Source organism: Psammomys obesus, unplaced genomic scaffold (assembly GCF_907164565.1).
Source record: "Psammomys obesus unplaced genomic scaffold, mPsaObe1.curated_primary_1811, whole genome shotgun sequence".
Lineage (NCBI taxonomy): Eukaryota > Metazoa > Chordata > Mammalia > Rodentia > Muridae > Psammomys > Psammomys obesus.
The window spans coordinates 5,779,449-5,805,020 of record NW_026589732.1 but is presented as its reverse complement, the minus strand read 5'-3'; the positions used below and the strand labels follow the sequence as shown (position 1 = coordinate 5,805,020).

Sequence of the window (25,572 nt, the reverse complement as noted above, 5' to 3'; positions counted from 1 at the left end):
TTAAGCAAGCTGCTTAATCATGCCTTGCTTCAATTTCTCCCTCTTTAAAACAGGGGTGGTGACTCTATGTGTCACTGTATGTGTTATAAGGTTTAAACAAGGCAATGGATTTAAATTATTGGTTTATTGTTGCAATTAAATAGCCAATAAGCATTAGCTATTATCATTGTTAAAATAAAGGAAATAATAAATAACTCCATCATTGATGAGATAAAAGATATACAGCCAATGTTCAGGGAGGTTTGGGAGGTGCAGCCTTGCTGGACAAAGTATTTCACTATTTCACTAGCGGGGATATAAAAAAAAAAAGCCTTGCACCATTTCCAATTACCTCTTGTCAACTTTTTGCTTGTGCCACCATTCTTGCCTGTCGCTTGCTGCCATGGTTCCTCACCAGGTTGGGATGGACTCTGGTCCTTCTGAAACCTTACACCCAAATAAACGCTTCCTTTTCCAAAAAAAAAAAAAAAAGAAAGAAAAAGAAAAAGAAAATATATATATATACAACCAAAAGGATAAGAAGTAGAGGAAAGCTGAAAGATAAATAAATAATATAATAATAAAATAAAAAGAACAACTTATGTGAGTAGATGTGTCACTGGCCTTTTGCCATAAATGTGGCCCTGTGGCGGCTATATCCAGGGCACCTACCAATAGAGTAGGATACAAATAGGGTAATCAAACTTTGTGATTGTACCATAACCAGCCATAGGAAGAAACAGAGGACTGTGGTCATGGGTACCCGGACCAGGAAGGCCAATACCCACAATGAGGGTAAGATCCCACTATACAAAAACCTACATACACTAACAGTACGTGGAAGCGTGGAGCGATTTATCACACCTAGCTCTGCTTGCTGCCCTGCAAGTCTGGTTCTTCCTAACTGTGGTTCTCACCATTGAGATTTGGGAGGAGACTAGAGAAAATTCGGAAGTATGAGAAAGGAAATCTAGTCAGACTTTATTATTGTTTCTACGGAAGAGCAGATAGTAAATATTTCAAGCTTTGTGCTCAGAGGGTCTATTTCACACCTTCTTGGCTCTAGTGTTGTACCGCAAGAGCAGCTATAGACTGTCTGTAAATGAATAGGTTTGGCTATGATCCAATCAAACTTTTTTATTGGATGATTTATGAAAACAGGTAGTAGACTAGACGTGGCCCCTGAGCCATAGTTTGCTGACCTGTAGTCTATACATGGACCTGATGCAATAACTCAAATTGTCAAAAGAACTTAGGGCTAACACTTATATAAATTAAATATGATGCCATGCCAGGGAATGTTGTTGACTAGAGCTTAGTTGACCTAACAAAGAGATTCTGAACTCACAGTAAAGAGAGAGACAGTAACTGATTACCTCTACATGGAAAAAGCAGCTTTTGTGGAGAAAATACAAATAATTTGTAAAAGAGATTGGATAAGGAGAAATGTTGGTATTTGCATTAAGAAAACTATAGAAAGGGCTCATAAATGATACTTTTTGCCTTGTTTCCCTATAATCTTAATTTAGAACGTATGTAATAGTAAGTGGGATGAATATTCACCCATGTCTGTCTGTGACAGTCTTAGTGTGTTCATATGCCTGTATAATTATCAACAGTGCCCTGTTCCGAAGAAAACTGTCCTTTACCTGAAATGTATGCTATATCACCAAAGCATTTTAAAAGTTATTTTAAAGTTGCAGCACAAGTAGTTATGTGTCATTTAACATTTCACAAAAACTTGAGCAGTAATACACATCTATAAATACAGTCATAAGCTCACATAAGGTCAAGTCTAAGCTCCAAGTCAGAAGTGCAGTCAAATCCCTTGGACAAGTCTTAAATACCATGCTAAGTTTACCTATATCTCAGCCGCTCAGATGCAATAATGAATAACAGAAATTGTAACCTTCTTACAAATAAATCTACATGCATATAGTAAATATGATATTTTATTTTATTTCTATCATTTTACACATAATTGGAATAATTGACTGGGTGGGGGCACAAAGTCACACTTCATATGCAGAAGATATGACTTGGCGTGACTTCCTTGCCACTGAAGACATTCAAACAAATTCAGCTTCATTTATTAGTGATGTTGGAAATAAAGCCTTGCTCCTCCAAGTTTGGTCTATCAAATTGCTGATGCAGTATCACAAGTTCGAACCTCAACTTCATGAATTGAATAAAAATCTTCATGTTTAAGAAACAGCAGTTGATACAATATCTATAATGGATTTACACATTAGTGGGTAATAAAAGTATGTAGATCATACAAAAGCTCCCCTGAACCCTGAGACAACTCAATATTGTAGAATCCATAGGTTTCAAGCATATAAAATAATGTCACATGGGAAGATCTAGAAATACCTAGTATATATCATTCATTTGGGAAAGTTAAGTATAGCCCTTCTACCCAAGTTGAAAGGCACTGTACTAAGCCCAGTACTATGTCCCTTTTATAATCATAATTACTGATCTCAAACAGTGTGAATGTAGACTGTGAGGAACACTTCACTGCAATTACTTTTAACCTGACACATTATACCCCTCCCCCCCCCCCGGACACAGAAGCTCATTTCTAGAGCCTGCTTGCAATTATTTTGAGACACTTCTCTCTATTCTAGCAAATGTCTGTCTGGTTTTTCTCAATGTGCTACAGGTGGAGTTCAGTATTCCATTAATACTGAACAATTCACACACAAATGAATAGTTTAACCTTGGGTTATTTCTCCAAGGCCTGAAGAGCTTGGTACAATATAAACAGAATTGGGTGAGCTGGTAGAGTACTGTGTGGAAACATAAAAGAAATGATTGTTTCTCTGAGCCTTCCTGCTGATCTCTGGAATGCAGCTTGAATGCTTTAGATGTCTGTAAACCTTTATTCTCCGTCCATGACTCAAGCTTTCTCATATTCCTGCCTGTTTGAATTATACACAGGATGGACTATGCTGACCCACTGGGATGCATCAATCACTTCTTAGATCTCATTTACAGTTCTGTTATTTCACAACTGCTGAGAAACCCACTGTAATTTTCCATTAAAATATCACACACACACACACACACACACAGAATGCCTTGTTTTGAAAGCATGAAGGCAACAACTAAAGGAAACAGGTTTTAAAGAGAAGCTTGTGACAAAAGTATAAAATTTGTAATGCACTAACCCTGAGAGAATTTATCTTTTTTGTGGTTTTTTTGAGACAGGGTTTCTCGTGTAGCTTTGGCTGTCCTAGACTCACTTTGTGGACCAATCTGGCCTTGATCTCACAGAGATCCACCTGTCTCTGCTGCCCGGAGTGCTGGTATTAAAGGCATGTACCACCATATGGGCTGAGAATTTCTTGTTGATAGTGATGTTTCACTTATTCCTGAAACCTCCAAACATTCCCTCTGTACCAAACAATGTTTTCATACATGATGATGATGATGATTATGATGATGATGATGATGATGACATTGCCAGTGGTGATGATGATGATGACAGTAGTTAATATATGCTGAAGACTCATACTACATGAATAGGAAAGACATGAGTGCTGCTTTCATGGGCATGTATATATAGCAGGCAGTTGTAACAAACAGTTTCAACTATTACCAGCACGACTTGAAGCTTTAGGTAGAACAGGAGGTTTTTACAGGTGGCCAGACCTACTCCAAGAGTCAGTGAAGGCTTCCTTGAGATTGTGACATCTATCTAGACAAGGTAGGCATGAGAGATCCTCCCAGTTATAGTGAAGACTATGCTGGAGCTATGATAAAGCAGAAGGATACGGTTTTAGGTGAAAGAGAAGATTTTAAATTTAAGAAATTGCTGAAGCATCCAGTGCCTGAGTGAGAAGAGGACTCTGAAAATGAGTCAGAACTAAACCTAATCTCAACCTTAGAGCCTATGTAGGTACTGGATCTTACTCCCTTCATTGACGAGCATGAAAGGAGAGAGTAGTGTGACCATAGTTGACTTCTATGATGACCATGAATGGGTTGGATGGTGGCTACTTAAACTGGAGAAGAAAATGTGTTTACAAAACACATATAAGTTAGTCTGCTTAATGCCATGCTTTTTACCCTGATGCCTGGTTGTTGAGACTTGAAGTAATTTTCCAGTCTCAAAACTTCAAATCTACTAGTTTCTCAGATTCCCATCAAGCTCATGTAAGTGCTAATGAAAAACTGCAGTAAATAGTCAAGGGAAGGAAAAACACCGTAGGCCAGCCTGGGTCATATCCCTAATTCCTAGAAATGAATGATGCTCTGAAGCAGTCAACAGAGAAAAGGAGGCCTCAAAACCGCAGAATTGCCTATAGTCAGCCCATGGCAGATAAAGACATTACTGGAGTGAAATGTGATGGCGATCAATGTGAAACACATGCTCAGAAACGTTCTTTTCACATATAATAAATGATCCTATGGCTTTTTCACATTAAAACCAGTCTCACTTGGAAAGCCTGAGTAGTAGGTTTGTATGCAATGGGATGACAAAGCTCTTACCTCCCTCTGAGTTCAAAGAATAGTTACCAACTAGCAATCTATACACTTAAAAAATGTTTTATTTAGACGTGGAGATTTTAATTTTTATTTATGGCTGTGTGTGCTTGTGTGTGGTGCATGTGTATGTGGACATGTATGTGCCAATCTCTCCTTTTTCTTTCCCTCCCTCTCTCTCTCTCTCTCTCTCTCTCTCTCTTCCTCCCTCTTGTCCCCTCTCAGGTATACACACACACACACACACACACACACACACAGAAAGAGAGAGAGAGAGATCAAAAAACAGCTTTGTGAACCTGGATCACTTCTTCTACCTTTACATGAGTTATGGGAACTAAACTCAGGAAGTGTTGGTTGGGCAGCATGTACTGTTATCTCCTGATCCCTTCCACTGGCCAACCACAAGGTCTTTTTATTGAGAAACTGTGATGGGAACCATTACAGAGGCAAAGAGTAATTAAAATACCGCAGGAGTCTGATTTACATAGTTTCCTGCTCTGAGGGAAAGCTGATAGTCTAGATGTTAATCAAATAATTATATCGTTATCTTGAAAATCAAAACTGGATTGTGTGCTATGTATGAGGATATATGAAAGGAGAGATCTGTGGACCTGACACTGTAATGAATAGTACTGTGGACTATGAAAGGAGATGATTCTAGCCTAGACAATAAGTTACAGAGTGATGGCTGGAGTAAGAGTATAAGTATGAATAAAGGTGAATGGAAGAAGACAAACTAGAGAATGGCGATCAAATAAATTATGTTGAATAACAACTACAGAGTGCTTGCAGATGCCAGTGTCATGATCAGTAAACTATTGCACAGGTGAATTAAACCAAATCTAAAAGCCAAAGGAAGAAATCTTGTCAGTTACTAATAATGAAAATTTGCACATTATCTTTGTCTCAGTCTAAAAAACAAAGAAAATAACATTTACTTTGTTATATGGTGCTATTTAAAATGTTTAAAGCCTTTGGATCATTCCTGATGCACGCGTAGTAAATTTTGTACTGACCTGAGCTGGAGAGTTATATGACATGCGTGAGAAATGGCATTCCACAGTGATCAAGAGCTAAATACTTTCATCAGGCCATCTGGGGTCAGGTGCAGTCACTTTGGGCAAATGACAAACTTTCTGCTCTTCAGTTTCTTTTTCTGTGAAAGTAAGGTAGTAGAAATGTCTAATTCAAAGGTTTCCTGAGAGGGTCAAAGAAGATGATGCATCAGCATGGGGAAATTGTTCAAGTAAGCACATGGGCCAAGGATTTGAGATGTATAAGTCGTTGTCTTTGCTTAGGTAGACAAGTATTTCATTGTTATTTTTGTTCTTATCAGTCTAAGTAGGAGAGTGAAACTAGATAAGACCAATGGCTTCACATAGGGAATCTTGCTTTAGGCCTCAAGAACAGGTGTTACACAGAGAAAAGGCTTATAAATCTTTGCTTATGCTGTAGGGCATAAGCAAATTACTAGTGTGGGGATTGCCCTGGGATTGCCAAAAGAATATGAAGAAACGGTAGCAAAAAGCTGAGATAGTGTTTGCTTATAAGATAGATAAGCAGGAGGAGCTGGGTTTACATCCTCCAAACAAACATCAGGAAGATCGACATGAGTTTTTCTTTTTCATGAAAGGGATGCAAGGATAGGAGGGTCTGAAGGGCTTGATGACCATCCAAACTAGTCATAAATGGGCTGCAGGCACAATGAGTCTCTGTCTCAAACAATAAGATGAAGAGTGATTAAGAAAGATGCTCAGTATTGACCTCCAGCCTGCATGCACACCTGTGCACACACATACATGTACATGAGCACACAGAGAAAAGGAGGAGATAGGGAGGCTAATGAGTTGCTTCTACTGATCACTTCATCCAGCTGTTCACAGGAGCTGAAAGCCAGGATGGGGTGGCAAATAACAGCATCAGCCTTTAACTGAGACAGAGTTGGGTTCTAACCCATGCCCGTCCAGTCCCTCTGAGTGATTTTATACTGGCTGCATTCCTTCATTGAGCTTCAGCACACCTAGTCATTTAAAGAAAGGAAGTGCCGTGCCTCTTGACCAAAAAGCCCTCATGAGCACTAAATAAAATAAGGGGTGTGAAGTATTCAGTTCCATGTTTGGCACAACAGAAGCACTCATGGCTAGCTGCTGTTCCTGTTTATGCCTCATTGAGGCTATGCTGTCAGAAAATGTAAGAACTTGTTCAGTACATGGGCTAACTCTATTGACCACTAGGATAGGCCATATTGCCATACTCAACAGCATGAAAAACATACTGAGTAGAAACAGCGTGAGTAGTCGGTCATTAGAGTTCAAGTTGCAGGTATGACTTTGAAACTTGCACATAATAGGGTGTCAGTAAACCCTGAATAAATAAGTTATATTTGTGGGAAACGATAGCATCTAATCAAGTATTACACATTGGTAATTTTGATCAAGTCCCATAAATGTTTTCCATTTCTGTGAGAGAATCTGTTTTGTTAAATATATCTCGTAAACAAAATTTACACATTTTATAATATTCTATAAGGATGTGACATAGAGATAATTTATCTGTTGTCCTTATTAGACTTTTAAAATGGATCAAAATTAATTCATCTTCAGGGGAGTTTGATGTGGAAAGAATAGGAGCTCCACAAGGACCAAACATATCTGGGCACAGGGTCTTTTCTGAGATGGACACTCAACCAAAGACCATGAGTGGATAAAACCTAGAACCTCTGCTTGGATGTGACCCGTGATAGCTCAGTAATCAATTGGTTTCCCATAGTAAGGGGAACAAGGACTATTTCTAACAGGAACTCAATGACTGGCTCTTTGATCTCCCCACCTCCCAAGGGAGGAGCAGTACTGTTAGGCCACAGAGGAGGACTTTGCAGCCAGTCCTGAAAATACCTGACAAAATGGAGTCATATGAAAGGGGAGGAGGTCCTCCCCTATCAGTGGACTTGGAAAGGGGCAGGGAGGAGATGAGGGAGGGAGGGTGGTATTGAGGAGAGAATGAGGGAGTGGGATACATCTGGGATACAGAATTAACAAAATGTAACTAATAAAGAAAATTAAAATTTTAAAAAATTAATTCATCTTTAAATACACCAAATGTTTCTAAATTCAGAGAGTTCTTAGTTTGTGGGCTGTAAAACATTTGAAAACTTCATCATTTTTATTAAAAAGAACTCTGTGTTGTCTCCTTCCATAGAAGACAACTGAATATGCATATTTACTTGAAATTTCAGGAGGTTTAGAACGTGCATAAAGCCTATGCATAGACCTATCTCCAGAGCTTCATATCATTACCAGTTATGTAACATATATCAATACGAAGCAGAGCACAGAAGTTGAAAGACCTCAGTGGGACAATTGTGGAGAAGAGTAATCTCTAAAATACTGCTGACCAAAAGATATGTGATTGTGTCCATAATATGACCCAACCCCAGCTCTTCAATTTGTCACAATACATGTTTCTGATTCCATACTGGTTCTCCCTATAACATCACTTAGTAAAATGTCATAAGTGGCATCTTCATTCTCCTACTAATGGGTGTGTCGGTGGGGCTTTCAGTACACTGCCCCTCTCGCTGGGAAGTCGCGCATCCTGGAGACCTAACTCTGACCCAGCTCTCCCCTCCTTCCTTCTGCCTTTCTAGGGCACTATTCCATTTGAGAAAATGCACAGCATGATTCAGCACTGTGTACTGCAACAACTTCAAGGAGAAAGAATGATTCATAACAACACCAAAAATAAATTCAACACACTTAAAATGGAGTATAACAAAGATTAGTAAACAGAAAATGAAGTACTCGTTGCATTGGGCCAGGTATATATCATCCCAGGGCACTTTTAACTTGGTCTTTGTACAGTTCTAACCACTGAGGTTTGTGATCACAAAGATATATTTTAAAAATATGCCATTTTGTTATGATGTTGATTCTCCATGTCAGTTTGGACACTGCCTAAAGAATTCTACTTGGGTGCCATCAAGATGATTGCCACAAACCATGATGAACTAAGTTCAGTTTCCAAGACACACGTAGCGGAAGGAGATGTGACTCCTACAAGTTGTCTCCTGACCTCGACATATCATGGATTGTGAGGCTCTCTACCCCTTACCAAAAACACAAACTAAAATAAAAATCCAATATGTAAGTGTCATAACCTTCTTGAAAAAAAAGAAAAAAAAACCACTATGTTCTCAATATGTTCTCAATATAAATACAAAATATTTTGGATTTATAAATACAAAATGTTTTGTATTTAGCTTCTCATTCCCATCTCTTTCCTTGTGAGGCTAGAAGGACCACTGATGTACACGCTTGGGTACACTCAAGCACATACCTACGTGTCTGCACGCTTTGTGTGCATGCTAGTGCTCTAGTTACTTGAAATATGCTCAGTTGTTGAGTTTTGCATCATAATGGGAAATTAAAAGCTTTTAAACAAGTGATTAAATAAGTACTGGATGTTAGAGCCATTTCTTTTTCTCCCTGGTAGCTTCATCATCCTTCTCAAGGCTTCCGTTTTGGAACTGTCCGGGAGAGCAGTGCTGAAGACTATGTGCGGCAGAGCTTCCCCGAGATGCACGAGTACATGAGAAGGTACAACGTACCAGCCACCCCTGATGGAGTGCGGCATCTGAAGTGAGTGTCAGCTTCTTAGACCCCGAAAGTTCCAATGGAAGAGAAATTACTTGAGCTTTCCTTTTTTTTTTTTTTTTCAATATGATAGACAAAACTTCCTAGTGTTATGTTCAGAAATAACACACGCAGGCTCTATTCAGGTGGCTTAGTCAGTAAAATGGTTGCTGTAGAAGCAGGAGGAACTGGATTTGGATCCCAAGGCATGCACAAATACTCCAAGTAATGGACATTCGGGTCAAGAGGATCCCTGGGTCTTGTTGGCCAGCCAGTCTAGCCAACTTAATGAATTTCAGGTTCAGTAAGAGACTTTATCTCAAAAATAAGATAAAGCATAATTGGAAAAGGCACCAGGTGTCAACTTCTTCTAGGCTACACACACACACACACACACACACACACACACACACACGAACACACATAAACACATAAAGAAATAACTTACACAGTGTTAGATCCAAAAGACAATATAGAATGGAATGCATTAAAGTAAATGACCTAAACAACTAGTTACCCACACAGCCTACCGTTTGATACACCTTTAGTAAAAGAGCCAGTAGGGTCATTAGCAGAGTAGATGGCAAGGGATGAAAAATGTTGGCTTAAACAACAATGCTGAGATGATTAAACACAGAGGGAATGTGGCCAAAGGATAAAGTGTCCCAAAGCAACCTTTCCCTTCAAAGTGAATCCCTAATCCTGCAGAATGCCCCATTTTGCCACAAGGAAATGGAAATTTATCTCAGAGATTTCCTGTAGGAAAGAAATAAGATAGAAGACAGTGACTCCCGTGCCTGCATCCTTCTCATCAGAATTTATGAGAGGCAATCAGAGGCAATCATGTTGCCATGACAGATTATCAGAGCCCGTAATTCAGTGGAATCAAATGCCAAGCAGTGCAGTGATGGGTCTGCTGGTCTGCTCTGTCTGGGAGAAGGGAATGAATGGCTTTCAACCTCTGCAAGAGGGGTACCTGTCCTCTCTCTCCTGCCTGGTGGCATCAAGACAAGAATTTGCATCCAACCTCCTAATCCCTGCCTTAGTTCAACATCAGGAAAACCTGATGTTTAACCTATTAAAATTTTCTCAGTGAACAGTCGAATTTTCTCAATTTATTTTTCTAAAAGAAGAGGAAGAAAGAATTTCATAGGACATAGGGATGTGTGTTCCTGGAGAGAACTAGTAATATCCCTTCAACAAAATCATGGATTTTTTTTTTAACTAGAACTCAGAGAGGCAAGAAGCTGTGTGCTCATGGGTTTACAAAACTATCTCTGGTGTTTAACTACTAAAAAATGACACTTAAGTTAGCAAAAACATCAAAACATTAGAGTCCCACTATGACACACATTAGAGCTCCATTGCCTCTCAGACTCTCTTTTATGTTCTCTCCGGACAATCGCACAGGCATAAGAAAGAGGATGAAAAGTCAGGCAGACAGCAAGTGCTCTCAGCTAGCTGGCAGTGGTTGAGAAATAGGGTTTCGCAGGCAGTGTGGCAGGATGAGGTGAAACTTTCCTGAAGCAGAGCTTTCCTTTCTCCCCATGGTCCCTTAGAAGACCTTCATCTTCTAAGTGTCACAGCCCAGTGTCACAAAGATAGGACATTTCCTAAAGTGATGTGGTGAACAGGTGGCAGAATCTACTAAAAACATTCTAGCTCCCTGCTAGTTCAGAAACCATCTTTGATGATTTAAGAATAACCAGTGATCCAGCAGAACCCATTGTGGAGTTTTGTGTCAGAACCAGACAGGTGTACAGAATCTTGAACCCCATCCCAAACCTACTGCAGTTTTATAAACTTCCCAGGTGAATCATGGATACTTTTAGGCAACACTCCAAACAACCAGTTCCACACTGACACACTGTCCCCAGCATTCCAGAGCTCTGACCTACAACACTCAGAACCATCAACATAGGATTCTCATTTATTTTACTATGTTAGTACATGACTAATTTTGTAGTATTAATACATAGTCTTAAATGAATGTTCTGTATGCTATGTTTCTACAATAGTATAATCTGGAGGCTCAGCCAGCCCAGAATTACTTACAGCTGGGTCACATAGTTCACTTCCTCCCCGTATGACTCGGGTCCCATGGAAGTCTATGAGACCATTATTACTGGCCTTTTAAGGCATAGAAGTCAGTCAAGGCCAACTAACCTCACTATGCAGTGCAAAACCATGAGTATTTATGCAATGACATCAGTGACACAGGCACTCAGGAATTACTGGTTTCAAAAAAACATATATGAACTTCCTCCTACTGTCTCATTGTTACCGTAGACATTTACAGACTATTGGCATATTTCTATATAGCCCTTTCAAGGTGCATTCTGTTGCTATGGCAATGAAATTTTGGTTAAAGGTACACCTTCAGACTAGATTTTTATTTTATTTCTCAGATTCCATTAAGATGCCTCATCAACAACCCCTAATATATACTTCACCCTCCCCTGCCCTTTTAGGAACTTTGTCTTGATAGGAATCTATGAAGTATTATCATTTTAGTTGATGTTAAACATATCAAAACTAAGTTATTATAACTTAAGTTCAATATTCCTGAAAGATAGATGCATTTTTTTTCATTACTGTTTCACTACCTGGAAGAAGGAGAAAACAATTCAATGGTAACTGATGCCAAAGAGAAAACTATTCACTATATGTCTGTGTACAGCCCAGGCAATGTTAATAATTTTTTGACTCATTAACTGTGTGAATCTTACCTGTGTCTATGGATATACTTCTCTTTCAAACTGTTAATGATCCCTAACCATATTTTCCTCTGGGTTTAAAGGCAACCTCTCTGGGCTGGGTTTGCACAGCCTGACTCTGGTTTTAATAGTGGAAGGACAGAGGCCACATTAAATAAAGAGGCATTGTCTTACAAAGCTACTATGACAATTCTAATGGTAAAAAAAAGTTTTTGTTACTAAAGAGAAATTATTTAAGGGGGAATAAGTTGAAAAAGAAAAAGCGGGAAGGATGAGAGATGGAGGATATGATCATTAGTAAAAAGATGGTGTCTAAGAAGAAAAGTAGACTGTGGAGAGAGAACAGGAAAGGGCAAGAGAGAGAGGATACGATCAAACTATTACATGCATGCATGAAAATATTGGAATGAATAAAAGTGATAGCTCGTCTCGACTAACCATGAGATGGATACAGAAGAAGTAGTGAAGTCACCCTAGAATATATGGTGAGAATGGAAGAGAGGGGGGTAAGAAAGGGAAGGAAAGAAGAAAAAAAGGAAGGAAGTAGAGAAGTTATGAGGAAGAGAGGATGAAGAAAAGAAATTTCACAATAAAACCAATTACTCTTTATAATTAGTATACACTAATAAAAAGAGAAAAGAGTCTTCAATGTATATATTCTATACTTCTCTGAAAGAAATTTTGGTCGGCTAAAAAAACAAAAAAGGCACCTAGCTGTCTTCCTTCCAAACTCTACGTTCCCTGTAAGGGTTAACCAGCCTATGATTAAACATAGCTTTCCACTGGACCATGTCTACAACCTAAGTTCCAAATACTAGAGGACTCTCATGAAGGACACCCAAGACATTTGATGGTAACCTAAAACAATTGACAATTCACAAATACAAGCCTAGTAGATCTAACTTAAATTATTCTGATCTACCTACGCAGTGGAAAGAAATGGGACTCTCTGGAGATAGATTAAATTGGACCACTAAGATCTGTTACCTAAGTTTCGCCTTCAGTTTATTGAGTGTTATACCATGAACTTAAAGAGCCCACAAATTCCTTTTCACCAAGAACACTACATCTTTTCTAAGTATCTTCTTAACACCTATTCCTAAATACAAAAATTAGGCTGAAATTATGAATAACAAAAATGGTGATCTTGACAGAAAGAAATGAAGTTTCAATATCTGATTCACAGAACGCTTGTCTCTAACACTTAACCAGGTGTGTGGCCTACACCAAAATACTTCAGTTCTATGAGCCTTGTTTCTATGGTTATTTGTTTCACAGTCCTTACAAATAATTAAATGTATGTAGGATACTGAATGCAGTACTAAGACAAGTTACTTGATAATATAATAGAAATCAGCCTCGTCTGTGGACCCTCCTATTAAGTAGAGAGTTACATCTGGCTTTGATGTTGGATTTAGCAGTTAGGAATGAGGTTAGTAGATAAACCCATGGAAGAGAGCTTGTGAACTCTAAAAAGAAAGCAAATTTCTCTGGCATCTACTCTACAAGCCAACAGGATGCCAACAAGGGGTAGCAGCTGGCAAATTTGTGCTGTCCTTGGTATCCAAGTTTCTGTCCCCTAAACAAAGCCAACTGCCAGACTACTGCTTCCTGCCCAGTGATGAACCACTTTTGTTTTTCTTCCCTTGGTTTTAAACATAGGAATGATCCAGAGAAACTAGATGCCTTCATCATGGACAAAGCCCTTTTGGATTATGAAGTGTCAATAGATGCCGACTGCAAGCTTCTGACTGTGGGGAAGCCATTTGCCATCGAAGGTATTAGTCATTCTTAATTCACTTTGCCCAGGATTCACTGTTTGGTAACGTAGCAAGCCACAGGTTACAGAGGCAGAAAGGAATTTATCTTCCTTTGTTTAATTTTCAACTCATAAGCATGCAACTACTAAGTTTGTTGACATTGGAGAGTTATTATTCACCAACTCAACAAAGTTTTACTTGTAAAACTGTTAGTGCAAAAGATAATAGTTTTCTAAAAGATGATGTCAGTTCAGGTATCAGGGATTGATGATCATAAGGATTCCAATACTACTGTTTTAATTTTTCTTTATTATTATTTGCTACAATTTATTGACTTTGTATCCTGGCTGTAGCCCCCTCCCTCATCTCCTCCCAGTCCCACCGTTCCTCCCTCTTCCCTGACTATGTCTTTTCCCCAGTCCACTGATAGGGTCCTCCTCCCCTCCTATCTGGCCATAGCCTATCAGGTCTCATCAGGACTGCCTAAGGATTACAATACTACTTAAAGTGAATTTGTGTTTGTGTTTTTATTTTGTTTTGTTTTGTTTTGTTTTGTTTTGTTTTGTTTTGTTTTGTTTTCAGTGGTGGTAAGGATCAAACCTTGACCTTACTAGGCAACTGCTCTCTACCACTGATCTGTCCCAGCCTCTATCAAATGAGTATTTTTGAAGGGTCAAATACCATAATGAATCTGATTAATAAAAAAAAACATTAGATCTATAAGACTCTATGTTTTATGAATATCCCAAACAAAGTTGACCATGTGTAAATGTATATTGCCTGCTTGGTGACGAATCTCATCGGTGTCTGGAGATAGCTTTCTCCTTTAAAATGATTGAGGAGCCCTATCCACATTCTCCTGAGACAACCCTATAGAGGCGCCAAGGCCTTTTTCTAGACATTGGTGCCCACTGTGACAATGCAAGTCTGTGCAAAGAGTCCCAATGTTGATGGAATTTATTCTGCTCATTTTGTGCACAAAAAGCCCAGTAACTAATATTGTATCATATTTTCAGAACCATATAATTATATAACAATACTGGAATTAGAATCCAAACCTTGTATTTCCCAAAGAATGTTATCTTCCACTCTGGAAAAAAATAGAAAAACATTAAATTCTGAGACTAAGTATCCTTTGGTGCCTTACACAAAACATTGTTTGAGCATCATGATTGCTTTTCTTTCCATTGGCAACAAGTTTTGCCTCCACATAAATCAACCCATCACTCAAACTTCAGGACCAAAGACACATTGTTTTGTCAGTGTTTTCCCTCATTTTGAACTACAGCTGACATGTGGACTACAAAGTCTGACCCAGCAAATTCCATGCCTCCCAATTCCCAGCTACCTATCCCTAACAGCACATGCTGGCACCCAAGACAGCCATACACACCTGTCACAAAACACTTTGGTTTAGAACAATCTCGTGGAGTGCCCAAGTTTTGCTTTCAGGAATCTGTGCTTCTTGTATGCTGTATGTGCTTGATGTGTGTTAGCAAGGGTATAAGACTTTTTTAGTTTCAATCTCACAATTGTAGTAGGTCTCTGTTTCTCTTAAATATATCAGTGGATTTTTTTCTTCAGTTTTTGTGTTTTTTAGTGAATGGGAATTAAACATCTGCTGTCATTTCTTCACACCTTTCATAGGAGCTATAAGTCTCCTCCATAGACAAGATGACAATGATAAAACTTAGGATGTCAGAATGATAGAAAGTTGGTGGTAGCATTGCTAAGACTAGAATATGAATATATATAACTTTCTGTGTGGGAGTATTAAAAGACTCAAATGCCCTGTTTTAAAGTAACAATGGAAAATCCATTTTATGTAGTATCTGGAGATAAAGAGAGCTGTTACATTTTATTTATGTCCCAGAAGTGTGGGGTAATTGCAGTCCCTTCTACCATTAGTGGTTGCTAACAACAAATCTTTCATGGAGGACATAAGAATGAAGGACTCTTATTTTCCACCTTTGTCTCCAGGGAGCAGCCCCATCTTGTCAAAAAGCAGCAGTAAGATGCCTTGTTTGCCTCTGCTGTCCCTCAGTGCCAGATGCCACACAATTAACTCCCCACTGGTTTTCGGTTTACGTTTCCATCTGTGCTCTTAAGACTAAGTGTCTCATGGTTCCTATCATTCTAGACATTGCTTTGTTCTCAAAGAGAATGAACACAAAATGGCACACTCAAAATCAAAACAAACAAAGACTGGAGTAGAGAGAGCCTGGTCATTGCTGTTGGTCTCTCTGAAAGACTGAAATGTGGGATGGTCAATACTGATTTACAACTTGACAGGACCTAGCATCCCCTAGAAGAGAAGGCTCTGGGCATACTTGAGAGGGATTATCTAGACTGGGTTCACTGAGGAAAAAAAGACGCACCAGGAACATGAGCAGCACCATTCCATGGGCTAGGGATCTGCTTAAAGTTCCTGCTGCCATAACTTCCCACCACAATGAACTGTTCCTCAAACTACGGGCAAAAATAAACCTTCTTTCTCGAAGTTGCTTTCTTGTCTGGTATTTTGTCATAGCAACAGGAAAAGTATCTAATACACAATGCAAATGATAAAATTTCATAAATATTGACCCCACTAACAAGTTCACAGCCTAAACTAAATATATGTCAGTCAGCTCTCCATCACTGTGACAGACAACTTGAAATATTTTGGGGGGACCCACAGTTCAGTCCATGGTTGCTTGGCTGTTGTTCCTTGGCCTGTGTTGAGGCAAAACATTATGGCAAAGAGAATATGGTAGAACAAGCCTGCTCACTTCATGGTGACCATAAAACAGAAATCAAGAGAGGAAAGGACAGAGCAGGGTACAAAATAGACCCATAAGAGAATCTAAACAGTGGCCTCCTTTTTCCAACAGAGGAACAGAACAGAACCATTCCTTAAGTCAGGGCTTTCATGCTCCAATCACCTCCAAGTGCCCTACCTCAAAACAAGGCTGCATTGGGGAACAAACCTTCAACACAAAAGTTCTCCAGGAACACTAAATACTGCAATAGAGTATTATGTATAAGTTATACGTTAAGTGAGGGAAAGCCTAGTAAAGAAAGTCAATATGCTGGAGTATGGTTCAGTGGCAAGTACCTGCTTACCATAAAGCCTCAAGTTTAATTCCATGCATTGCAAGAAAGCAAAACAGACCTAATAATTTTTAATGTTGATTTCTTGTTCTTTATTTGGTTTTTTAAGATTAGAGTCTCATATAGTTCAGGCTGACCTCAAACATCATACCCAGGTAATAGCTGGACTTGAATTCTTGCTCTTCCTCCTTTACTTCCTTAGTGCTGGGAGTGCAGATAATACCATGCCTGGCTTTGAATGCAATTTTTTTCAATGTTAATATCAAGTGTTTCTCAGAGAAATATTTTCATACATTCCCTTCATTTTTCATGAAGATCTTTGACAAAATATAGTTTTTAATTTTATAAAAGCATGTAACTGATTATTGGACTATACTACATACATATAAAAAAGTCATTAAAGTAATTATTGGCCAGCAATAACCCACTGGGCACATAAGAACATTACAGGTGCCCATCTACACCAGTCAGTGAGATCTAGAACAATGTACTAATTGTGTAATAAATGACATATTTCCAATTATGTAACTCACCAGTTCAAATTTGAATAAGTACCTGGTTCACTTATTAATACAGTAACTCAAATGCACACACTTTCTCATGTGTGAGCAATTTCAGGAATTTAGGAGAAAAAAGTTTCAAGTGAATCCAGCTGAATACACAGTGGGTCAACAACACTGAGTGCATACTGAGTAGTGTGAGCACTGCTATCTTCTAAATTCTATAATCTAAAAGTTGCAGCCACCCAAAACTTACATGAAACCTAATCCTTACTGCAATGATATTAGAGAACTATTAGATAATGATTAGATAGATCATGAGGATTTTAAAGAGATAACATTAGTACCCTGTAAAATGGACCCATGGAAGCTCTTGAGTTCTTCTCACTACATGAAGACACAGCCAGAAGCCATCTATGAACCAGAAAGATCAGCACAGGACACTGAATCTGCCCCTGGTTGTTCCTGAACTTCCAAGAATCAAGACTATGAGAAATAAATGTCTTTTGTTTGTAAGTACGCTGTCTTTGAAATTTGTTACAGTAGCCCAAACAAGCTAAGATAATTACTAAATACTCCTCTCAACCTCACATTTATACTCTTATTTAACTTTTAAAGTAAAAGTAAGGACAATGAGAGAGACAATGAGTCTACCTTGAGTTTGCAGTCCTTTCATGGGGTCAAACCTCTTTTCTACAAAAGAGCTAAGACCCAGAGGATGGGATGCGGAGGAGTGACATTGCTCTAGCATACCCTGATTCACTATAGCTCTGATTACCTGATCAATGCAGTCAACAGCTCAGCATGGACAGAGGAGGAACTCGAAAAGCCCCATTCTTTGTTGAAAAGCTTGGCAGTTAATGGCTGCTGAAGTGTGCAGAGAATTCACTTTCCCTTATGGGTGGGCCACTGGCAGGCTGGTTTGACCCAGCAGATTGGCACCATAAACATGCACAAACAAACAATGCTAATCAGGTTTTGGATTATTAAGGAAAAAAAGGGGGTGAGCATGAAGTTGGAGGAGAGATGTATTGAGGAGGCCTGAGGGTGTTGGAAAGGAGAGTGGGGTGGATATTATCAAGATATACTGTATACATACATGAAATATTCAAAATATAATAAATATGTGATTTGTTTTGATCTATTGTCAGTTTAAGGCCATGCAGAAAGTGTTTGGTCAAATTAAATACTGTGCATCAGAGGCACAAAGACATATTATATTCTTGAGAATAAAGGAATAAAGGAAAGTGTTGGGGAGATGGCTCAGCAATTAAGAGCACTGATTGTTCTTCCAGAGGAACCAGGTTCAATTCCCAGAACCCATGGCAGCTCATAACTGTCTGAAACTCTGGTTCCAGGAGCTATGACACCCTCATATAGGCATATATACAGGCAAAACACCAATGCACATAAAATAAAAAAAATAAATTATAAAGAATTACATTTAAAATAAAAAGGAAAGTGTTAAGATAAATGAACACATGTCCCAAATTTATGCATTGAACTTAGCAGACAATAAAGGTCAAGCAGAGAAAAAAGTAATGTAACTGCACAGTAATGATCTGTGACCTTTCAGAAAAAGCCCTTTGCCTGTTTCTGGGCTGTTCTTTTACTGGCTTTCCAATAACTATTTAATGCTGTGCTTAGAGCACTAACTCTGGAGTCTAGCCCTTAGATTAAAATAGAATTACTGTCAGTCACTAGCAAACATCTTAATCTGTTCCTCCACTCCTCATCTGCATAATGAAGATGTGAAATGAACTCCTGGCACAAGGTTGTCATGAAATCTCAGTAACATAGTGCATCTAAAGCATGTGGAAACGCACCCACTACACAAGATGTACTCAGTAAGTTATTAATATTCAGATTATTCATTACGTGGAGAACTTTACATGACAAAAATCTACACTTAATGGATATCCTTCATGGATCTCAGCTCCTCCAAGACTTTTCTATTCCCAACTTGATATGCTTTAGGTAAGGGAACCCCATTTTTAAATAACTCTTTCAAATTGGGACTATGCCAATATGCTCTCAACCATTATCTCAGAGTAATAAACATGGTGTTCCAGGACTGACACAAAATAGACTTTGTTTCTGGGACTTTTTTAAAAAACACTGATTTTAAGTTCTTACTTCCAAAATATTTATTTCCAGCCACATATTGGAAAGACTCTTTTTAGTTATGAATTTCTAACTATACATTTGCTAGTCAAAGTATATTTTCACCAATCTTTTTTTTATCTTTTTTAATTTTTTTAATTTTTTTATTAATTACACTTTATTCATTTTGTAGCCTCCCATAAGTCCCTCCCTCCTCCCTTCCCGATTCCACCCTCCCTCCCCTTTCTGCATGCATGCCACTCCCCAAGTCCACTGATAGGGGAGGTTCTCCTCTTCTTTCTGATCTTAGTCTATCAGTTCTCATCAAAAGTGGCTGCATTGTCCTCTACTGTGGCCTGGTAAGGCTGCTCCCCCCTCAGGGGGAGGTGATCAAAGAGCAGGCCAATCAGATTATGTCAGAGACAGTCCCTCTTCCCATTACTATGTAACCCACTTGGACACTGAACTGCCATGGGCTACACCTGTGCAGGGGTTCTAGGTTATCTCCATAAAAAGTCCTTGGTTGGAGTATGAGTCTCTGGGAAGTTCCCTGTGTTCAAATTTTCTTGTTCTGTTGCTCTCCTTGTGGAGTTCCCATCCCGTCCAGCTCTTACTATTTCCCACTTCTTACATAAAATTCCATTCACTCTGCCCATCAATTGGCCATCAGGCTCAGCATCTGCTTTGACAGTCTATACTGCAGAGGTTTTCAGAGGCCCTCTGTGGCAGGTTCCAAGGTTGTTTCCTCTTTTCTTCTGGCTTTCATAGGCCCTCTGTAGCAGGTTCCGAGGTTGTTTCCTGTTTTCTTTTTCTTGTGATGTCCATCTTCTTTGCCTTTCAGGATGGGTATTGAACATTTTAGTTAGGGTCCTCTCTTTTGCTTAGTTTGTTTAGATGTACAGATTTTAGTGGGTTTATTCTATGTTGTATGTTTATATGAGTGAGTATATACCATGCCTGTCTTTTTGCTTCTGGGACAACTCACTCAAGACGATCCTTTCCAGTTCCAACCATTTACCTGCAAATTTCATGATTTCCTTATTTTTCATTGCTGAGTAATACTCCATTGTATAGATGTACCACAGTTTCTGCATCCATTCTTCAGTTGAGGGGAATCTGGGCTGTTTCCAGCTTCTGGCTATTACAACTAAAGCTGCTACAAACATGGTTGAGCAAATGTCCTTTTTGTGTACTTGAGCCTCTTTTGGGTATATGCCTAGGAGTGGTATGGCTGGATCTTGAGGAAGCGCTATTCCTAGTTGTCTGAGAAAGCTTCAGATTGATTTCCAGAGTAGTTGTACAAGTTTACATTCCCACCAGCAGTGGAGAAGGGTTCCCCTTTCTCCACAACCTCTCCAGCATGTGTTGTCCCTTGAGTTTTTCATCTTGGCCATTCTGATGGGTGTAAGGTGAAATCTCAGGGTTGTTTTGATTTGCATTTCCCTAATGGCTAATGAGGTTGAGCATTTCTTTAAGTGTTTCTCTGTCATTCGATATTCCTCTACAGAGAATTCTCTCTTTAGCTCTGTTCCCCATTTTTTAAGTGGATTACTTGGTTTGCTGCTTTTCAGCTTGTTTAGTTCTTTATATATACTGGATATGAGTCCTCTGTCAGGTAAAGGGTTGGTGATGGTTCTTTCCCAATGTGTAGGCAGTCGCTTGGTTTTGATGACAGTGTCCTTTGCTTTACAGAAGCCTTTCAATTTCATGAGGTCCCATTTATTAATTGTTGCTCTTAGAGCCTGTGCTGTTGGTGTTCTGTTCAGGAAGTTTTCTCCTGTACCAATGAGTTCTAGGGTATTTCCCACTTTTTTTTTCTAGCCGATTTAATGTGTCTGGTTTTATGTTGAGGTCTTTGATCCACTTGGACTTCAGTTTTGTGCAGGGTGATAAGTATGGATCTATTTTCATTTTTCTACATATAGACATCTAGTTGGACCAGCATCATTTGTTGAAGATGCTATCTTTTTTCCATTGTATGGTTTGGCATCTTTGTCAAAAATCAGGTGTCCATAAGTGTGTGGGTTTATTTCTGGGTCTTCTGTTTGGTTCCACTGATTCACCATTCTGTTTCTATGCCAGTATCATGCAGTTTTTATAACTGTTGCTCTATAGTACAGCTTGAGATCAGGGATGGAGATACCTCCAGAAGATCTTTTATTGTAGAGGATTGTTTTACCAATTCTCGGTTTCTTGTTATTCCATACGAAGTTGAGAATTTTTCTTTCCAGGCCTGAAAAGAATTGTGTTGGCAATTTGATGGGAATTGCATTAAATCTGTAGATTGCTTTTGGTAAAATGGCCGTTTTTACTATGTTAATCCTCCCAAGCCATGAGCATGGGAAATCTTTCCATCTTCTCATATCTTCCTCTAATTCTTTTTCAGAGACTTGAAATTTTTTTCATACAAGTCTTTGACTTGCTTGGTTAGGGTTACACCAAGGCACTTTATGTCATTTGTGGCTATTGTGAAGGGTGTTGTTTCTCTAATTTCTTTCTCAGCCCTTTTGTCCTTTGTATACAGGAGTGCTACTGATTTTTTGAGTTAATTTTGTATCCGGCCACTTTGCTGAAGGTGTTTATCAGCTGTAGGAGTTCCCTGGTAGAGTTTTTGGGGTCAGTCATGTATACTATCATACCATCTGCAAATAGTGATAATTTGACTTCTTCCTTTCCCATCTGTATCCCCTTGATCTCCTTCAACTGTCTTATTGCTCTAGCAAGGACTTCCAGCACTATGTTGAAGAGATATGGAGAGAGTGGGCAGCTTTGTCTTGTCCCTTATTTCAGTGGGATTGATTTAAGTTTCTCTCCGTTCAGTTTGATGTTGGCTATAGGCTTGCTGTATATCGCCTTTACTATGTTTAGATATGTGCCTTGTATCCCTGATCTCTCCAGTACTTTAAACATGAATGGATGTTGGATTTTGTCAAATGCTTTTTCAGCATCTAGGGAGATTATCATGTGGTTTTTTTTCTTTGAGTTTGTTAATATGGTGGATCACATTGATGGATTTCCATATATTGAACCACCCCTGCATACCTAGAATGAAGCCTACTTGCTCATAGTGGATAATATCTTTGATGTGTTCTTGTATTCGGTTTGCAAGTATTTTGTTAAGTTTTTTTGCATCAATGTTCATAAGGGAGATTGGCCTGAAATTCTCTTTCTTTGTTGAGTCTTTGTGAGGTTTAGGTACCAAGGTGGCTGTGGCTTCATAAAATGAGTTTGGTAATGTTCCTTCTGTTTCTATTTTGTGGAATAGTTTGAAGAGAATTGGAGTTAGCTCTTCTTTGAAGGTCTGGTAGAATTCTGCACTGAAGCCATCTGGTCCTGGGCTTTTTTTGGATGGGAGATTTTGATGACTGCTTCTATTTCTTTGGGGGATATAGGCCTATTTAATTGATTTACCTGGTCCTGATTCAGCTTTGATAAGTCAAATCGATCAAGAAAATTGTCCATTTCATTTAGATTTTCAAATTTTGTGGCATATAGACTTTTGAAGTAAGTCTTAATGATTGTTTGGATTTCCTCAGTGTCTGTAGTTATGTCCCCCTTTTCATTTCTGATTTTGTTGATTGGGTGATATCTCTCTGCCTTTTAGTTAGCTTGCCTAAGGGTTTGCCGATCTTGTTGATTTTCTCAAAGAACCAGCTCTTGGTTTCATTGATTCTTTGAATTGTTTTATTTGTTTCTAATTGATTGATTTCAGCCCTGAGTTTGATTATTTCCAGCCATCTACTCCTTTTTGGTGTTTCTGCTTCTTCTTTGTCTAGGGTTTTTAAGTGGGCCATTAAGTTGCTTGAATGAGCTGTCTCGAATTTCTTCTTGAAGGCACTTAGTGCTATGAACTTTCCTCTTAGCACTGCTTTCATTGTGTCCCACAAGTTTGGGTATGTTGTATCTTCATTTTCATTGAGTTCTAGGAAGACTTTAATTTCTTTCTTTATTTCTTCCCTGACTCAGCTGTCATTTAGTAGCAAGTTGTTCAGTTTCCATGTGTGTGTGTAGGCTTTTTGCTAGTTCTGTTGTTGTTGAGGTCCAGCTTTATTCCATGGTTATCAGACAAGATACAAGGGATTATTTCAATCTTCTTGTATCTGTTGAGGCTTGCTTTGTGACCCACTATATGGTCTATTTTGGAGAAGGTTCCATGAGGTGCTGAGAAGAAGGTAAATTCTTTTGTGTTTGGGTGTAAAGTTCTGTAAATGTCTGTGAGGTCCAATTGATTCATGACCTCTGTCAGAGTTATCGTTTCTTTGTTTAATTTCTGTTTTGTTGACCTGTCCTTTGTTGAGAGTGGGGTGTTGAAGTCTCCCATTATTAATGTGTGGGGATCTATATGTGGTTTAAATTTTATCAATGTTTCTTTTAGAAATGTGGGTGCTCTTGTATTTGGGGCATAGATGTTCAGGATTGTGATGTCTTCTTGGTGAAATTTTCCCTTGATGAGTATGAAGTGTCCTTCCCCATCTCTTTTTATTAATTTTGGTTGAAAGTCTATTTTATCAGATATTAGAATGGCTACTCCTGCTTATTTCTTGGGACCATTTGCTTGGAAAGTCGTCTTCCAACCTTTTACCCTCAGGTAATGTCTATCTTTGTGCCTTAGGTGTGTTTCTTGTATGCAACAGATTGCTGGGTTTTGTTTACGTATCCATTCTGTTAATCTGTGTCTTTTTACTGGAGAGTTGAGTCCATTGATGTTGAGAGAGATTAATGACCAGTGGCTGTTAGATCCTTTGGTTTTGATGTTGGCTGTGGTCATAAGGTTGTGTGCTTGGTTGCTTTTTATTTTACTGTAGTAAGGTTAATTATTTCCTGTGTTTTCTTGACAGAAGCTAATTTTCTTGGGTTGTATTTTCCCTTCCAGTGTCTTCTGTAATGCTGGATTTGTGTGTAGGTATTGTTGAAATTTTTTTTTGTCAGTGAATATCTTGTTTTCTCCATCTATGAGGACTGAGAGTTTTGCAGGGTATAGTAGCCTGGGTTGACATCTGTGTTCTCTTAGGGTCTGCATGATATCTGTCCAGGCCCTTCTGGCTTTCATAGTTTCTGTTGAAAACTCAGGTGTGATTCTAATGGGTTTGCCATTATATGTTACTTGGCCTTTTTCCCTTGCAGCTTTTAGTATTTTTTTTCTTTGTTCTGTATACTTACTGTTTTGATTATTATGTGGCGGGAGGATTTTCTTTTCTGGTCAAATTTGTTGGGTGTTCTGTAGGCCTCATGTATTCTTATTGGCTTCTCCTTTAACTTGGGGAAATTTTCTTCAATGATTTTGTTGAAAATGTTTTCTGGGCCTTGGAGAAGGGAGTCTTCTTTTTCCTCTATACCTATTATTCTTAGGTTTTGTCTTTTCATATTGTCTTGGATTTCTTGGATGGTCTGTGTCAAGAATTTTTTGGATTTAACATTTTCTTTGACAGATACATCGATTTCTTTCATTGTATCTTCTACACCTGAGATTCTTTCTTCAATCTCTTGTATTCTGTTGGTTATGCTTACCTCTGTAGTTCCTGTTTTCTTCCCTAAATTCTTCTTCTCCATTATTTCCTCCATTTGTGTTTTCTTTAATTTTTCCAGTTCTATCTTCAGGTCTTCAGTTGTTTTGTTTACTTCCTTCACCTGTCTGATTGTATTTTCCTCTTTTTCTTTTAGCTCCTTCAACTCTGTTCCTTTTATTTCTTTCAGTAATTTAATTATTTCTTCTCTGAAGGCTGCAAGCTGCTTGGCTGCATCTTCCCGTATTTCTTCACGGATGGCCATAATCTGCTTGTCTTTAACTTCCTCCATTTCTTTATGGATAGCCATGATCTGTTTAGTTTTATCTTCCTCTAATTCTTTACGTATTTTATTTGTTTCCTCTATTATCCTCTTCATAAGCATAGATGTAAGGTCATCTTCTTGATTTTCTATTATGCTGCGTTGTCCAGGGCTGTTCGCCCCTGGACGGCTGGGTTCTGGAGATGCCATATTGCTCTGTCTTTTGTTGGTTGAGCTTCTATGCTGACCTCTACCCATTGGGCTGACTTAGGTGTTGGCTGTTAGTTTCTGTGCTTGCTGGAGTCCTGAGGTAGGGAGAATCCCCTTGGCCGGAAGATGATTTTTCCTGAAGGAGTCCTCCTCTGCTTTTTGGTTATGGTCACTGTATGGCCAGTGTTTCTCAGGAATTGCCCCTGCTCACCTCAGGTGTATAGCCCTGAGTAGTAGCTGTGGTCTTTGTTAGACAGGGGGATCTCCTCTTACCCATAGAATTTCTCAAGACAACTGCCCCACTGCTGGGTTTCTCGTT

The 25,572-nt window shown here is 38.8% G+C and overlaps 1 protein-coding gene across 1 annotated transcript in view; it reads left to right on the top strand.

Annotated features, from left to right (window-relative positions):
- Grin3a (glutamate ionotropic receptor NMDA type subunit 3A) overlaps positions 1-25,572 on the top strand; it is a 243,367-nt gene that overhangs the window by 165,914 nt on the left and 51,881 nt on the right. Inside the window, exons 4-5 of the mRNA XM_055605421.1 lie at positions 8,965-9,110; positions 13,484-13,599. Of these exons, the coding sequence (XP_055461396.1) occupies positions 8,965-9,110; positions 13,484-13,599 (262 nt within the window). The remainder of the gene's footprint in view (positions 1-8,964; positions 9,111-13,483; positions 13,600-25,572) is intronic.